Source organism: Thunnus albacares, chromosome 3 (assembly GCF_914725855.1).
Source record: "Thunnus albacares chromosome 3, fThuAlb1.1, whole genome shotgun sequence".
Classification (NCBI taxonomy): domain Eukaryota; kingdom Metazoa; phylum Chordata; class Actinopteri; order Scombriformes; family Scombridae; genus Thunnus; species Thunnus albacares.
The window spans coordinates 34615122-34633808 of NC_058108.1; the positions used below are offsets into that span (position 1 = coordinate 34615122).

Below are 18687 nucleotides of genomic sequence, written 5' to 3' on the forward strand. Positions count from 1 at the left end.
CTGAAATGAGTCACATAAATAACAGCCGTGCTGCTAACATATAGGTGTTATGTGCTTATTGTTGATCAAAGTGAACCTGACAGAGTTTATTTTTCTGATATAGGCTCATTCATTGTTTATAATGTAGTTAATAAACAAGGTGTAGTAGTCACATTTGATTTTAATTTTTGAACATTACTGTATATGTTGGGTGAGTTACTGCCGCTCATTAGCAAAAATATAGTATATTATTTCTCTGTGGTGACTTGGTTTTAACCATCACCACTGCTAAATAATGTGACGATATGATATGAATGATAAAATGTTCATGTGACCGTGTTGAAAGGAAAAAGCAAGAAGCAGAGCAGCTGCTTTTCTGTTTTAGAAAATGATTATATAGCTTTGTGTTGTTTAAAAAGGCAACAAGGAAAATGAGTCAAGCAGTAAACAACAGAAAAACAATTGAATACCTTTAGATTCATTGTTGTTAATAGAAAAAGTAATTAATTCATGCTTTATTCTGCATGGATAGTAAGCAAAGAGCTGGTTAACAACAGTGAAAACTTATCAGGCTTTGCAGGGTTAAATTTTGGCCGGGTGGAGTTCTTGCTGGAGAGCCAATAGGAAGGCACAATGTCCCGCCTCCTGATTTGCATTTAACGCAACTAGTGCTACTAGTGGGCATTTAATCTCTTACTAGTTCAACTAGTAAACACTTTTAGCCTTACTAGTAGTACTAGTAAGGTCAAAAGCACCCTAGTAGTGCAACTAGTGGAGATTTTGGCTCTTACTAGTACGACTAGTAAACATTTTGGTATTTGGTCATCTGTTAAATTAATCACAAACTATTTTGATAGTCAATTAATCGTTTTGAGTCATTTTTTAAGAAAAAGTTTCCAAATTCTCAGATTCCAGCTTTTCAAACGTGAATATTATTTTAATATTTTTTTAGTCTTGTGTGACAGTAAATTAAATATCTTTGGGTTGTGGACAAAACGAGACATTTAAAAACATCATCTTGGTCTTTAGGAAACATTAATCAACATTTTTCACCATTTTCTGACATTTTATGAACCAAACAATTAATCAATGAAATAAAACAAAATACTCAACAGATAATGAAAATAATTGTTAGTTGCAGCTATACTATCATTATTACATTTAAATGTTTACTCTTATCTGATTTAATGTGCTTAATTAAATATGTATAATGAATATTTGTAATCATTTCATAGCAAACTACAAGTTGTTATGTTTTAATTTTGTGTCTTTCTAAAATCCAGGCCTCATCACACTTTACACCTGAACTGTCAAATGAATCTGGAGCCATTTCATACAGGTAATCAGACCATAAAATAGCAAAATATGGTTTCCTCTGTTTGAATGGTTATCATTCTAAATACAGTAAGTATTTATTTTTATTAAGTGGACAGATGATGTAGTATGAATCACTACTTATACAATACATTGCATTGTGGTGATGGTTGAGATGATTTCTTTAAACTGTCTTCAGGTCTCACTTGGAGAGAACCAGAGCTTTGAATATCTTGCTGTCAAGTTTGACATTTCAGTCCTGCTTCTGATAATGTACCGACCACCTAAATACAACTCTGAATTCATGAGTGATTCTGCAGATCTGCTATCAAATATCTGTATTGATTTCACAGCGTCCACCACAGTTTGTTTTAATGAGTTACTGCAGTTGTTTGACTTGACCCAACATGTTAAGGAGCCAACTCATCAGCACAGACACATACTTGATCTTGTTATTTCCATGGGTACTGATATCAGAGCAAACGCTGTCAATGATGTTGCACTGTTGGACCATTACTGTGTCTTCTTCAGTGCACTCTTGGCTGCTGATTGAGCTATCACCAGAGGTCATGTCAAGAAATGGTACTTCTGCAAAACATCACTGCAGTCTTTTCAAACTCACTTTCTTAGTGCAAAGTCTTCCTTGTTGCCTTTAACTTAGAGCAGCAGTTATGATGACCTGGTGCATTGCTTTAATTATCTTCTATTATCAATAATGCTGCACCACTAAGATCTGATCCACTTCCAGCATCCTTTTTTAAATCTGTTTTTATTTTTTCAGCTGACATCTTGTCAATAGTAAACTGTTCCCTCCAGACTGGTATCTTTCCCCTTTGCATGAAAACTGCTGCTATTAGACCACTTCTAAAAAAGAATAACCTGGATCCAAATGCACTTAGCCACTAAAGGCCAATCTCCAACCTTTTCAGTCGAGCATTTCCTTAAATGAACACACTGTATTTGTACAGTATGTTTGTTTATATGTGATTTTATGCATATGTATTCATGGATGTTTCTGTTTATTTGCACATTTTTGCTGCTTATTTTTAATGTAAAGCACTTTGAACTGTTTTTGCATGAGATGGTGCTGTACAAATAAATTTGAGTTGAATTAAATATATATTATTTTAAGTAAAGGATCTGAGTATTTCTTCCACCACTGCTGTTCTGCGTCATTCAGGTTCACGTGTCCTGGTCCAGGTGTGTTTCAGTGTAAGCTGACGAAGCTGGTGTTTACTATGGATCGGGAGGGGGAGTTATTATACAGGACTGTCCAGTGGGATGAGAGCCGCCTCCAGTTAGCTGGCAAGAGACCTGCAGGTCCGCTGTTTGACATCAAGTGTCCTGAGGACGCTGTTTCTAAGCTGCACCTCCCACACTGTGAAATAAAACCTGGTAAGCAAGCAGAGTGTTGAGCTGGAAAAAAAAATTCATTTCCTTTCTTGTATTTTGTTAAAACCTATAATGTGTATGAAGTGTCTGAAATTAAATATCTTGTGATAATAGATAATAAATTATGCTGGAAGCCACATAAATATAAAAAAAAAACTAAAATGTCAAAGTCAGTTGCAATACTGTATAAAGTTAAAGATCTTCCAAATCAAGTTTCATTATACATCTTATATTGTTCCCTTATAGTCCCATATATAACTTACTATGTGGAAGTATAAAGAAATTCATATAAAACTAATACAAATCCAATCATACTTCAAAAGGGAGCCATGAATTGTAAAAAAAAAAAAAAAAAAAAAACTACTTATAGAGAACCAACAAACTCTGTTTATTAAATTAAAGATTTGGTCGACTTTAAAATGGTTCAAATTATGTGTAGAACAAAAAATCAATTATTACCTGAAAGTAAGTTGCATGTTTAAAAAACAATTAGTGAAGACTAATGTAAAAAAATCATATTAAGTCAAAGTGTGAATTTATGGAACAACTGTAGTGAGGAACTGAAAACATGTAGAACACTTAATAAGTTTATTAACAAAAATGAATAATAAAAAATAAAGTAAAAAATGTTCAAAAACAACTTACTGAACAAATATAAATATTGATGATCAGAAAGAAACATTGGTATAGAAGGATAGGGTACAGGATATATAAGTTGGTTTTGTTTTGTTTTTTGTTGTTGTTTGATACCTTTTGAGGTCCAGTAGGATGTGTTGTTAAAAGTGATTGCAGACTGAAAAACATTTCTATTTCAAAAAACAAAAAGAAGTTGTTAAAATAACATAGAGTTAGAGCAGTGGAAATAAGATGACTTTGACATGAAATTAATGGTTGATGGTTCTGTGTTTACAGCACCGCTCTGTTTGTCTGTCGTCCACATCAGTGATGATGGAATGAGCTTCCTTGAGCCGCTGGAGATTACAGACACTCATGTGGTTGTGGATGTTCCTCATCTCTCAGCCTTTGGCTTGGTATGGGATATCAAAAGGTTTTTCAGCCCAAATCCTAAACCAATAAGGGGTCAAGTTCTGCTGTTTCACCGACCAGCGTACATGAGGCAAAGCCCAAAACTCAACGTGTTTCTACTGCCATACAACGTGCCGGTGCCAGAGGTAAAAGCTCTTTCTATAATAGTTTAACATCAGTTCACAATCATTCAAACTCACAGCTTTCATAATTAGCCAAACTAAATTAATTTATCAATCAACGACACACTTCCCTCCTCTTAATACTTGTTATCAAAGTTTTTATGCTATTGTAAGAATCCTTCTCTTCAGATACATTTCAGGACAAAATTTTACCGGAAAACTTTAGATTTCAGGTTGTTTTTCTGAGATTTCTCTTTTCACTCACATGGTCTTATGCTGCAAACTCAATCTTCACTTTATTCCACTACAGCAGCATAATGCTGCCACCATGACACAAAAATATTTCTCAGTCTCCCAATATAATGCGAAAATGTTCTTGTTTTAACTTTTCTTTTTTTAAGATGTGACTTTTTAATTTTACAATATAACATCAGTGCCAACAGAAAAATGATCTAGTTAAAACCAGTATTCCCACCTCAACCAAACACAGAAACAAGAGAGTTCAGCCTACATATAAAGTGGTTTGCCTACAGGTAAAGCCAGTAAAAGAGGAAAAATAATAAATAAATGTTTTTTTAAAGGAATACAAAGGCATATCTCTCACATGTAAATCAAAATCATCAGTGTTCCTCCACCTCATCCTTTAATTTATGCATTTATAAAAGAAATGTACATGCCCCACTTGAGGAAAACTCATATGCAGCAACTTACAATAAACTTTACTTTTTATAACAACATGTAACTTTCTCATGTTATTTCACAAAACCTTATTTTCATAACACAATAGATATAAAAAAGATGAAATGATACACTGTTTTATCAGAAACATTTCTTGTTAAAACAGCTGTTGTGGAGGCTCATTGTGAATCAACATCTTTCTCACAAACTTAATGTTGGTTTTTCATTTCATTTGTTACTCATCAGTCTGGATGCAGTGTGCAATAATCCATAGCATGATTGCTGATAGTTTAGTTGATGATATTAAATAAATACCTCCACTAATCCCTTGTACAGTATATATGTCATAGTATATACTGTAGTTCTTTTGTTGTTTTGTGTTTTGTGTTTAATTATCACCCATCTGTATATACACTGCTTATAAAAGTTATCACACTTTTATTTTTTGCTGTTGTAGCAATTGACCTTTGTGTCTCCATAATTCAACTATGGTAAACTGAAGAGCACTATGTCCTGGGATAATATAATTGGGGTAATTAAGTCACTGTATAATTGTTCTAATGAAGGTAAAAGGACAACAGGAAAACGCTGAGTATATTGAGGCCCCTTCCTCCTGTGACCTCATTGTGGGCCAAATCTACAGTCTGCACTGTTCTGAGGCCTATAAAGTCCTGCCTAAGGTGAGTATGTCCAATTAAAACATACAGAGTTTCTCTATTACTGCTGTAACAGGCTAACACAGTTAATTAAAGTGGTACCCAGAGTGTTATATCAATATGAAAAACGTATAATTTGGTGTCTGCTGGATGTATAAATAAGCTACTGTTTTGAGCCATAAAACAAAAACAGTGAGCTGAAATATGATAAAATGAGAGCAGAACTGCAGAGGCAGGTGATACTCTGTGGTGTCTGAGTGACACCTTTCACATTAGACATTAATTAAATTAAGATGGACCTTGGCGTGCCAGTTCAAGCATCATTCGAACAGTTGTTGTCTTGTAATTTTCACACACAAATATTTTATATTGAGCTGCAACTATTTGGATAACTGAATATTTGTCTTTTTTCAAGTAATTAATCCAAACATTCTCTCGTTTTAACTCCTAAATTGTGAATTATTTGTCTGAAAGAGAAGATATTCTGCACATTTCCAGGTCTATATTTATAGTCTGGGGCTCTACTGGAATAACTTTGAATGATTTACAGTTCAGAAAAACTCCATATTTATTTTATACTGGCCCTTTATGCAGCCCCTCAGTACAGCCTCTGTCTGAACTAGGCCGTTTTAGTTCCTGTCTCTTTAAGGCCCCCCTCCCGATGAGACCACTCTGTTCTGATTGGTCAGCTTCAGGAAGCTGCCCCTCGGCATCCGTATATGTTTGAGCCAAAATCCGATCCGAACACATGGAAAAAACCTCAGCAACAATGTTAGCAACCAAGGCTACAGAACATGCGGCCATTTATGGGCATGTGTGACGATCCAACACCAAGTTAGAAAAAAAAGTAACGCTTTATTTTCCAAGTCTCTTAATTTTACATTAATTTCCAGGTATTTAATGATTAATGTTTAGTACCTGTTACACAGCGGATGGTGTAATTTGGTACAAATTATAAGAAAAAACATAAAAAGTGTTGGTTGGTTTAGTTGATAAGTGCTGATCCATTATATTCATTATTCATTATATTTTTAGTTATATAAATTAGACTCTTAATTCTTTAACTGATGGAAAATACTCAGTTTTCAGTGTGTAGTTTTGTGTGTCAAATGATATATTAGCATATATCATATATTGACAAGATTTTTTTAAATGAGACTTTGTTATTGGTTTACAGGGTGCACGATTTGAGTTTAACCATGAAAAAAATTACCACAAAACTTTTGAGATTCGACTGACTCCGAACACAGATGAAGTGACTGTGACAGTCCAAGACCAAGAGAGGAAAGACGTCTGGGAGTATCCTGTTGAATTGCTTGGTAAAGAGGGTATAATACTGTTAATTATTAATTATTAATTCACACATTGGAAAAGTCATGATTGCTTTTATTCAGACCATTCTTCTATTGGTCTGCATTAATTCACAATTCATGTTTTTATTGTAGTGCTTGCTCTATTAAAACTAACTTAGACTCACAGCTCTGTTATTATTGTAGCAGCCATAATGTAAATGCAGTGATCACATTACTAAGCTGGAGCTGTACTTGAAGCAGACACTAAGAGGCATACTGAATACAAAAAGAAGGCTTGGAATTGCAGCTAGTCAGTTTACAGCACTTTTCAAGCTTGGCACTTCTCCTCAGGCAGCATCAACAGGTAAATACTGATGCTGCAAGTTCTTGTGCCTTGAAAAGGGTTACATATTTGTATGCCAATGAGTTTCCCTGCTCCAAATGATATATGAGCAGAACAAATCATATCCTTCACGGCCTTATGTCTTGTCATCTGTTTCAGGTTCAGGTTCAACTTCAATATCAGCCTCAAGCTCACCTCCCCCGGCAACCCAGCCCTCAGCCAGTCAACCAACCTGGTTCCCAGTCACAGCTGAAGAAGGAGGTGAGCAGCACTGTGTTGAATGAGAGTTAGATAAAGGACAAAGTGTCTGCAGAACTCCATGGATTTTATTTAAAATTCAAACACATCGCAACAGGTCTAGATCCTGTCTTTTATCTCTGAATATGAAGCATTCTCACTTTATAAAATTGCTGGGAGTTATTTGATTAAAAGTTGATATACAGAATACTGATTAATGCTTTTTTTTACTTTAAATCTTAAGACTGGGGATTTTCTATTTTTGTCTTATTGTCAACAAATCTCATGTGCAGAGCCAAACCAACAATGATCTCATCCTACTAACAAGTATTGTGTGTGTATCCAAAGCCTTATATATCTTATTCCTCAGTGCCATAAATCTCTGTTGTTGCCCAAAAACTATTAAAAACCAGTCAGTGAGCCACACTACTGCACTGGGTGACATTTTCATTCATTATGAAGAATGTGGTCACGTTAGTTTGTTTAGAAATGGCTCCAAAGACTAATAACAGTATCACATTTTCAGTCTCTGGAGAGTAGTTCTGTGTAAGGCAGAAGTTACTGAGTATGTGTAGAAATGCGGTTCTGTTTACAGCTTCACTAGCTGGTTGTGCTACATATCACAACCTCATGACTTTGTACTACATTGTATACTCTCCAGAGAGTGAAAATGTGATTGCTGTTATTAGTCTTTGGAGTCTCTAAACAAACTAATATGACCAAACTCTTCATGATGAAGGAACATGTCACCCAGAGGTCTCGGCACAGAGGAATAAGATGTATCAGGCTTTGGATACACACATAATACTTGTAAGTAGATCAGTTCAGTGTTGATTTGCCTCTGCATATGAGATTTGTTGACAATAAGAAAAATATAGAAAATCGCCAGCCTTATCCTTTAATCTAATGTATATGAAGTGGAGGAGGACTGTGCTGACACACCAGATCAAAATGTATTAAATATTTGCCATATTAACTTTCTACAACTACAGTTCTGTTTAATTTTGCTCCATGCCAACATAACATCAATATTTCTTTTGTAAAGTTATTGAATTTCCCTTGATGGGATCCATGAAGTTCATCCTTTATCTCTGGTTCTGGTTCAGCTTCATCATCAACCTCAAGCTCATCTGACATGTCAACCCAGTCCACAGCCCCACACTGTGTTCACCTACAAAAGTGTTTGCAAAGGTCCATGGAGAATATTTTTTCTACTGACAAGAAAACAAAGAAAGACTTAAAAAATCTACATGCCTTTAGAGAGCTTTTACACTGAACATCGATAATTTCGTCCCCCTTAAAATTCACCTTATAGATTCCTCAAGTGGCAGTAGAGATCTTTGTTGCCGCTCCAACAGGGAAACACTGTCTGAGGAAACACAAAGAGGGAATGTGATGCTAAAATGACTGTAAGCGTGGAAGATATCCACTTGATATGACTAACTCAAACTGCTGAAGCCTCATTTAAGCTTCACATCAACTTTTAAATGACTGTGTGGACACACTGTGGATTTTGGCCTCCATCACTTACATTGAAAGCACATTTGAAGGGGATCTTTTAACAGCCAGTATGAACAGGAGGAATGATTACAGTGAAGAAAACCTCTTTCACTGTTCATATGGACACCTGACTGACATCCATGCCCACTTCATGCAGTGACTTACCAGGTGTGCCTGGTAATCAGATTTTCAATGAGCACATAGAAACTTTCTGTCTTCAGCAGACAAATATGAAAACAGCCTTCTAGTGTCAAACTCTGCACACAGATCATTTTGTACAGTGAAGCGCAAACATTCAACTGTAGGAACAAAAAGAACAACACCTTTTTGAGTGGAGGGGGGATTAAAGTAAAGGTACCAATATATCAATGTAAAAATACTCCATTACAAGTCCTGTATGAAAAATCCCACTTTAGTAAAAGTACACAAGTATTAGTAGGAAAATGTAAAGTATTGCACTGAAGCATCAGTGTTAGAGCAGCATGTTACTGTTGTAGCTGCTGGAGGTGGAGCTAGTTTCAACTACTTTATATACAGTTAGCTAGTTTAGTCCAGTGGTTCCCAACCTAGGGGTTGGGCCCCTCCAAAGGGTCAGCAGATCATGAGATGATTAATGGCAGAGGAAAGAAGAAAAAACAAAGTTCTGATACACAAATCTGTTTTCAGTTTTTGGACTTTCTTTGATTTTTGCTGAAATATTGGATCATTTGAACATTTATTGAAATGAAAGCATGTGAGAAGTTTAGAGGGAAAAATCACTATTTGGTGGAGCTGTTAACAACTCATAGACATGTGAAATGTGACCCCGACTACACACTGCTTTTTGTAAGACGTCAAAAGACAAAAAGGTTGAAAACCACTGGTTTCATCTTTAACAATGTGTTGTATTTTAAAAGCTTGTTATATTATCCATTGTGTCAAATCTTTATCTGAAAAGTAACTAAAGCTGTCAAATAAATGTAGTGGAGTAGAAAGTACAATATTTCCCTCTGAAGTGTAAAGTAGCAAAACATGGAAATACTCAAGTAAAGTACAAGTACCTCAACACTGCACTTAAATACAGTACTTGAGTAAATGTACTTAGTTACTTTCCACCACTGCAAGGCACTGGCTTCATAATTTGAGTTGGTTATTGAATAAAAGTCTTTTTTACTGTTTATCTTTCAGGTCTTGACCCAAGGAGGGAAAATCTACAAAGGAGTCTCTCAGGGGACAAAGAGAGGAGGCTGCTCTCTGTTCGGACAGAGTTTATTGACAGAGTGTCCAGTTCTGTTCTAAAAGACCTGCTGGATGCACTTCTGCAACACAGGGTTATCAACAACAGAGAAATGGAGTCGATCCAGATAATGCCCAGCAGAACAGACAAAGCACGAGAGCTGATTGACACAGTGTTAAAAAAGGGCAATCAGGCTTGTGAAATTCTAATGGATACCTTCTGTGAGGTAGATCCATTTGTTTCTACAATGCTGAAGTTACAATGAAGCAAAAGGAAACTGAGGTGAAATCATGACTTGTGGGTACATCTTCAGAGGTTTTGTTTTTAAAGGCTTGTTTTGAATTTGAGTTTTACCTAAACTCAAAAAACTCAGGATCCAAGACGCAGGTATTGCAAAAGCTAAAAGCTGTGCTACATCAACTTCATTGTTGAATAGGAGCAAACCAATAGTCACACAAAGGCAACACTGTCACCTGACTGTTGGGATATTTTTTACTTTTGGACAGAATTTTTTTATTTCCTTCCTGCCTTTTTATCTGTCTCCTAAACCAAGTAAAAGGGACAGCATTGTTCGTCAGTCCATCACTTGATTTTGTCAAGTAAATGTATATATAAATTGTGTATTATGCACTGTATGATACTGTACATATGTATCTGTGTAAATGTATGTGTATGTTAATGTGATATTCTAGTGATTTATGTTTGCATATCAGATTGTAAGTTTAGATCTACATGTTTTAGTGCTGTGATCCAGGAAAACAAAAGGTTGTTCACACACATTACATTTTTCCAATGTTTCAGTGTTTCAATGTGAACAAGAAACAAGCTGTTGATGATGCAAAATAACACCTTTTTCATATTTTCTAAGATATTTTTTATAAGATATTTTTCTATGTATTTGAATTGTTTTAAGATGCAAATATACTGTAAACTTCAATGTAAAAAGTGTCTGTGTGTGTGTATGTATAGTTTACATTATATACTGAATATCTCAAAGCTCATCTGTCAGAAATTGTGGGCGAGAATGTGACATGTCTGGATTTTGTGTTTATGCAGTTAGATGTTTTTTCTTTCACTGTTCTGTCATGTTCATTCTATCACTGATCCTTCAAAGTAGGCCTATTGCTGACAGCCTTTACTCAATATTGCATGTTATGTTTTACAAATGTATAGTCTTACAGTCAACAAAAAATGTATGGGAGATAAGTAGCATTATTATATCTTCTAATACATGTTAAAAGCTGGTCCAGTTCTTGCAGCAACTATGTGAGGGTGGGGTGGTTGTCACATTCATTAGATATCGCTCCCTAGAGGGCGCTGTTTAAAAATGTTGGTACTGAAATTTTCAGAATTGGGGTCAGAGGTCACCTACAAGGTCATTTCAGGATTAAGACACTTGACAGTGAGGTAAGAGGACTTTTAGTGTTTCAAATGTCAATATGTAAATATCCTTGGGAAGCCGTCATCACCAAGCTGCCATGCAGCACCGTCCACATATCAGGGCGGCCCCAACCAAGGGCAGCTCCAAATACAGGGGGACATACAGGGTTGGGCGTGTGGAGACATGGGGTTAGGTGGATTCAACAAGTGTGTATGTGTGTGTGGAGTGAGTATGGAAAAAAAAAAAACAGAAACGAAAAAAAGCACCTGGCGACAGCGGCAAGGGAAAACTCCTCTTTAACAGAAAGAAATATCAAGCAGAACCAGGCTCTAGGTGGGTGGCCATCTGCCTTGACCAATTGGGTTGAGAGAGAAAGAAGGATGGAGGGGGAGAGAGAGACACAGAGAAGCACATTAACAACAGTAATAATAATAGCAATAACAGCCAGAGAAGGCATCAAGGCAGGACACCCACAGAACCATGCCACCATACCTGCACAATCCGCGTGGCCGTGGTCCACAGCTCAGATTTTGTGATTTTCCTGTGAGACGAGAGAGCGCAAAAACTCTGGGGAAGAAGCCAAGTTAGTAACATGCATTAATGGTACATGAATGCATACAGATGGAGAGGAAGAGGAGAAGACAGGATCTCAGTGCATCATGGGAAGTTCACCAGCAGTCTAGACCTATAGCAGCATAACTAAAGGCTGATCCAAGGCGAGCCTGGTCGGCCCTAACTATAAGCTTTATCAAAAAGGAAAGTTTTAAGCCTACTCTTACTCTTATCCTACATAGAGAGGGTGTCTGCCCTGGACCGAATCTGGAAGATGGTTCCATAGGAGAGGAGCCTGATAGCTGAAGGCTCTGCCTCCCGTTCTACTTCTAGAGACTCTAGGAACTACAAGTAAACCTGCATTCTGGGAGCGCAGTGTTCTAGTGGGGTAATAGGGTACTATGAGCTCTAAAAGATATGATGGTGCCTGACCATTAAGGGCTTTGTGGGTGAGGAGAGGGATTTTAAATTCTGTTCTAGATTTTACAGGAAGCCAATGTAGTGAAGCTAAAATGGGAGAAATATGATCTCTTTCTAGTTTTTGTCAGTACACATGCAGCTGCATTCTGGACCAGCTGGAGAGATTTTAGAGACTTGTTGGGGCAGCCTGATAATGTGGAATTGCAATAATCTAGCCTTGAAGTAACAAATGCATGGACTACTTTTTCTGCATCTTTTTGAGACAGGATGTGCCTGATTTTTGCAATATTACATAAGTGAAAAAAGGCAGTCCTTGAAATTGATTTATGTGGGAGTTAAAGGACATATCCTGATCAAAGATAACTCCCAGATTCCTTACGGTGGTGCTGGAGGCCAGGGTAATGCCATCCAGAGTAGCTATATCATTAGATAATGTGTTTCTAAGGTGTTTAGGGCCAAGCACAATAACTTCTGTTTTATATATATATATATATATATATATATATATATATATATATACATATTTCTGCATCACACATCTCAAAACTCATCTGTCAAAAATTATGGGTGAGAATGTGACATGTCTGGACTCCAGGAAGATCAGCTGTGCTTTAGGTCACAGCTAATGGGGATCCTAACAAATAAACAATAAACAAATGTCTGGATTTTGTGTTTATGCAGTTAGATGTTTTTTCTCTTTCTGTTCTGTCATGGTAGGTATCACTGATCCTTCTAAGAAGGCCCACTAATGTCAGCCTTTAGTCAATATTGCATTTTTTTAATTTAGTATTTATTTATTTATTTTACAGATTTATAGTCTTAAAACAAAAATAGTTTGAGATATGTATCATAATTGTATCTCCAAATACATGTTAAAAGCTGATCCAATCCAAATCCAGAGTTTCAGAATAATATGCACACATCTTTAGACCAAGGATCAATAATTTATTAATCCCAGATAAATATTTTTTTCATCAATCTACTTTCTTCCATACCAAGTGTCACAAATGATGATAGGACAGGCAGGTGAAATGAGAAGGTAATGTAATACAAAAGCAAAATCTCAGGCTTACAGGTAGCAACAGGAGCTAGTGCAAAACAGATCATCAGTTCAAAGTGGCAAAGCAGATGGACAGGTGATAAACAGGCAAAAAGGTTCAAACCACAGGAACAGATAAAGTCCAGGATCAGATGAGATCAGGATGGAAAGCAAGTGTCACATAAAGCAACTTCAATGACCTGGCAAAGAACAAAGGAAAAGGACCGGTACAAATAGTGAGGAGCTGATGAGGGAATGGGCAGCACTGAATGGGGACAGGTGTGTAGACGGGGAAAGGAGGGAAAATCTGAGGACATCTGGTGGACAGCTTGAAGACGGCAGGTCTGAGGAGTTGGAGGAAAGAACATGGCCAGGGAGAAGTGAGCAGGAACTGAAAACAGACAGAGAGCAATGCAGAAGGCTGGAGATGAGAGGATGTGGCTGCAGAGAGGGACTGAGGAGCAGATAGTGACTGGATCATGACATCAAGTAACTGATTCCATAACTGAGCCTCACATGGTTCCATCCCATGTCCCCCACTGGAGCCAACTTTGGTGCATATTTGTGCACCCAGAAAATATCTTGTAGCATTGTTTTGCACTGATTCACATATAGAGATATTTCTAAGGCCCCTAACCCCGGCGGTATAATCAAGCACAGACACAAAGAAGCTTGAAACAGTTTAGATTATGTTTGGAAACTCATATCCGTCAAATTTTTACTTTTATCAACAATTCCTCCCAGAGCTCTACCTGCTGATTAAGCAAGAACTTTAACATCTTTTATTAAATTCTGTACTATATACTCGTCTCTGTACAAATAAATAAATCTTAAACCAAGTCTTCACCTTAAAATTTAATGATTTGCTACATTGTCAGAAAGGTGATAATTCTGCTTTATGTTAATTACTGAGGTCATAGTGGGTGGTGAAGTGAAGTGTGTTGTATTGAAAAGTTGTCCTAATATTTTCTTCACCCCATTAACATTGTTATGAGATCTTTTCTCATAGTTACGAGATTGTAAATCATAATTATGAGATACAAAAGTCATAATTGTGAGATATGGTTTTATTCATCGGTGAATGTAACGCCCCTCTTTAGGTGTTGGGAAGTCGTCTGTGTGTTCAGCCCACAGACTGTATATAATATACAGACTGTGGTTCATACAGAGATGCATTTTGGATGTTTGGGGGGAAAAAAACACAAAATATCCAGCATGTCAGAACCATGGATGTATTATAAACTCTTATTATACATCCATGCTGTTGCATTCCTGCCATCTTCCAGAGTCAGTCAATTCTTTAAAAAAAAAAAAAAAAAAAAGTTTATTAATTAAAAAATGGCATTATTAAGTTTAATAATGCCATAAATGAACGCTAGGGGGGAATAAAGATCTATGTAAAAGAATTTAACACAGCACACGCTGTTACGGTTTTAATTGCTTTTTTTTAGCAAGTGTTCAATTTAATAAATGTATTGTTTGAACCTTTTGCTAAAGGCTATAAAGCACGGTTTCTTACCTATAAATTTACATTTATGAATATGGAATTTGGCCATTACAGTAAGATTCATCATGTACATAAGTGTTTTTCTGTTTATTATTTTCCAGGAGACCAAACAATACATTCTTCAAAAGTAAAATAAAACTTTTATCAATATTTTCAGTGATGAAAACACAAAGGTTTTGCCAGAAATTCTTCACAATTGGACAGTGACAAACTAAATGCACAACAGTTTCTGGATATCCATAACAGAAAATACAACTCACATCATTAACTTTATTGGTGATTAAGTATCGATTAGGTATTGATTCCACTATGAAACCACATATGCTAATGTAGTAATATCTTTCTGGGACAGAGCTCTTATGGATCTGTTGTAATTACCAGAATAACTGGAAAAACAAATTTTGCCTATGAGAGTGTATATTGGAGATAACAAGGGCAATTGTTGGACATCAACCTTTGGCTGGGATTTAAACAGCATACAGACTCCAGAGGGTATTGCACCAAAGACTTTTGCATAATCCCCAGGTGTTACAGGGATATTATATTTTGTCAGAAACTCTCCATAAGTAAAGAGAAGACCATCTCTATTGACTGTTCTACCAACACATTATTATTGTGAAACCAATATTCCATAAAGATTTGTGTTTATATAAAATGCCCTTGTTATTCTATGTAAAATAGTTATGAGGTGAAGACTGTGTTGTAAATGAGAGACCATGACAAGAAAGCCTGGCGATGAAAAGCAGACATTTCTACAGGGATTTTATCAATATTGTAGTTACAAGAAAAAAGTTTAATCCACCCAGTCAGTCAACTCCTACGGTGTCCGGTTCTCCCAAAAGAGAGACTGATTGGTGTAGAAAGAAGGAAATGACAACGATAAATGCTGACGGAAGAACTACGGAGGACGGCAGAGAGCAGACGGTGATGTAAAGGAACGAAGAGGAGCGGGACGAAATATCTGTTTTTCATTGTCAGGTAAGACCGTTACTGTTCGTGACTGAAGTCACCTCTAAGTATGTCTTTAGATACAAGATGACAGGTTATAGATAAACTTCCGTAAGACGATGGCAGGAAGCGAGAGAGAGAGGGGGGGGGCACCAGACCGATAAATAATCACCTCAAACGTTATCTATAATTACCAAGACACGACGCCATGACAACTAAATTAAGGTTAAAAGTGATCTGGCTGGCAGCAGACTGTCACAGCTGGAGAACAGAAATATTTGGAGGAACTTCCTTCATGCGACATCAAAGACAACTGAAGAATCTGGAGCAAGACTCAGATAACAAACATGATCTAATCTGTAATGTTTCTATTGATTGAGGATTTCAGATTTATTCACACTGTTAGGATTAGGGTTAGGATTGTCATCATATTCACAAAGCTAAAAAAAAAAAAAGCCACATAAAAAGAGAGAGAGAGTCAACGAGGGAGAGAGAGAAACTGAAACTAAACTTCAGTTTCATCCAGCTCCTCCTCCTTCAACATTTTGGGGCTCCGGCGCGTCTGATTGGTGGAAAGTGGCCGCTGGAGACTTTGTTTTTTCTTCTTTCCTCTCCCATTAATCATCTCACGACACCTCAGATTTATCTGCTGACCCTTTGGAGGGGCCCGACCCCTAGGTTGGGAACCACTGGACTAAACTAGCTAACTGTATATACATGTACTGTATATGTACTTTTACTGCAATACTTGAACTACATCAAGCTCATAATACTTATGTACTTTTACTATAGTACATTACTGTATTAGTGCTTTTACTTCAGTAAAGGATCTGAATACTTCTTTCACTACTAGTTTCATATTATCACTGTTATTTCTGCATTATGGCATTGCGACCATTACTTAAGTAAATAATTTTGAGTGCTGACATCATGCCATCAATTCTGACAATGGAGGATAATTTTACATTTTTTTTAGGGTTGGTTACCTGCATTATTCAATACTGAGTCCAGATCTTTAAAACTCTTCACACAGTCAACTTTACTAACACACTGCTGGACACAGCAGCTCATTTTAAACACAAAAGCGACACAATGAGATAAAAACACTAACAACAGGCACCATGTGATAATCTTTTTGTGGCTGTGAAGTTACATAACTTTTTATTGTGTTTATGTTGTTTTTTAACTGTTGATAGTGTAATAATGTGCATACTGTGTACATACAGTAAGATGTGTATCTCTCTATAGAACATACTACAGTGTATTCTACAGGAACGAGTGACAGAAATGCAGCAGGAAAGCTTTCAATGGTTTTTATTTTTGACAGTTTGTCTTTTCAAAACTGCTGAACTGAGAAGTCGATCAGATTTATCCATTCTGGGAGGCATTTTTGTGTAGTTTTTGCGTTTGAAAAAAACAGCACTTTTGATTAGGACGGAGAGCTACAACAGAGATGAAATGATACGTATTTTCAAATATGAAAGAGTGAAACTAGACTCAGTTCAGACTCCATTTAGAGTCCACATGGCAGAGCTGAGGGATGAAAACATGAAGGCTGAGACAGGACAAGTGTTACTATAGCATGATTTCACCATCAGGCTCTCTGTATGTGCTATAATACGATGTTTTTAATTATAATGTCACTAATTAATGTCCCAGACAGACTGAAATTGAAAAGATGAGTGATTGTGGGGGTGAAGAGGAGAAGCGAGAATCGTCTCTGGAGTCCAGCTGTCAGTCAAAGACTGACCAGTCTGAAGATCTTTCTATACTTCCAGTCTTCAGTGATGAACCTGGACCCTCACACAGCCGGTAAGAGCACACTGAATATGCTGTAAACCTGCCAAGATGGAATTACACAAGAGCATTAATGTTGGTAGTCATATCACAAAAAACTCAAAACACAGAAATGTTTAAATAGTACAGTGAATTTAAAAATGCAATTATACCAAAGGAGTTAAAGGAAAGGTTCACAAGTCTGTCTTAAAGGACCATTTTGTAAGATTTTATGGCACCCCCACCACCCTTGTGAATATTATATTCCATTTCTGCAAATATTTCTGCCAATAGATTCCCCTAAATCTTACACACTGATCATTTAAAACAACAGTCAGGTGCCCAAATGAACAATAAAAGAGGTTTTGCTCGCTGTAATCGTTCCTCCTGTTCATACTGACTATTAAAAGATCCCCTTCAGATGTGCCAGTGATGGGGAACAAAATCCACAAGCCTTGTTTTGAGCAAAACTGCATTTAAAAGTCTCTGTGAAGCTTATATTCAGCTTCACAGTCTGAGTTAGTCATATCAAGTGGATATCTGACACATTTACAGTCTTTTTAGCATCAAATTCCCTCTTTGTGTTTCCTCGGCTTCATATTAGCTGCAGATAAACTTTTAAATACATTTTTGCACAGAAGGAGGACTGTGGATTTTGTCCTCCATCACTTCCATTGTAAGGTCATTATGAAGGGATCTTCTAATGGTCAGTATGAACAGGAGGAATGATTACAGCAAGAAAAACATGTTTCAATATTCATTTGGGCTCCTGACTGTTGTTTTAGGACAGACTTAAAAATTGTAAACCTGTCCTTTTAATCTCATCATCATTACACCAGTGAGCAAATAAGCATTCTTGTTCCAAGATATAGACGGCTGATGACCACAGACAGAGAAAGAAAAGTAATAAATTATGGCTTCATTTTCACTCAAACACACACACACTTGATGAAGGACACTACTTTACCTGTTTACTATTGTAGTGTTTTCTATTTGTTACTGTTTAACTGAGCTACATGTTCAGGGCTGCAACTATCTTATTTTGTCTCTATATGCTCAATTTATGTGTCAATTATTTTTTTGAATATGTGTAGTCTATAACATGTCTGATATTTGTGGAAAAATGGTGCCCTAATTTTCCAGAACCTCACGTCATGTTTTTAGCTGTTTTCAAGATTTTTATAAATTCATCAGTCTAAAACCCAACAATATTTAATGTACAATGATATAAAACAGAGAAAAGTAGCAAATCCTCATATTTGAGAAGCCTGAACAAAAAAATTGTTTAACATTTATGCTTAATTAATAA

The 18687-nt window shown here is 36.4% G+C and overlaps 3 protein-coding genes across 3 annotated transcripts in view; all 3 read left to right on the forward strand.

Moving 5' to 3' along the window:
* Positions 1–18687, forward strand: part of LOC122973825 (histone lysine acetyltransferase CREBBP-like) — a 28877-nt gene that overhangs the window by 7162 nt on the left and 3028 nt on the right. Inside the window, exon 2 of the mRNA XM_044341594.1 lies at positions 17262–17414. Within this exon, the coding sequence (XP_044197529.1) occupies positions 17281–17414 (134 nt within the window). The 5' untranslated portion in view covers positions 17262–17280. The remainder of the gene's footprint in view (positions 1–17261; positions 17415–18687) is intronic.
* The window catches only part of LOC122976609 (NACHT, LRR and PYD domains-containing protein 1b allele 2-like), a 49504-nt gene that overhangs the window by 5537 nt on the left and 25280 nt on the right, over positions 1–18687 (forward strand). The window lies entirely within an intron of this gene.
* On the forward strand, positions 1243–10044 carry LOC122973821 (caspase recruitment domain-containing protein 8-like). The gene is made up of 7 exons (XM_044341580.1): positions 1243–1318; positions 2474–2688; positions 3598–3857; positions 5078–5191; positions 6345–6486; positions 6962–7063; positions 9707–10044. Exons 2-7 carry the CDS (start codon positions 2532–2534, stop codon positions 10018–10020), a joined length of 1089 nt encoding a protein of 362 aa, XP_044197515.1. The 5' UTR covers positions 1243–1318; positions 2474–2531; the 3' UTR covers positions 10021–10044.

Coding starts and splice junctions, on each gene's coding strand:
- LOC122973821 (XM_044341580.1), top strand. CDS start 2,532: ATGGATCGGGAGGGGGAGTTATTATACAGGACTGTCCAGTGGGATGAG. Junction 2,689..3,597: donor ACACTGTGAAATAAAACCTG/GTAAGCAAGCAG, acceptor CTGTGTTTACAG/CACCGCTCTGTTTGTCTGTC. Junction 7,064..9,706: donor AGTCACAGCTGAAGAAGGAG/GTGAGCAGCACT, acceptor TTTATCTTTCAG/GTCTTGACCCAAGGAGGGAA.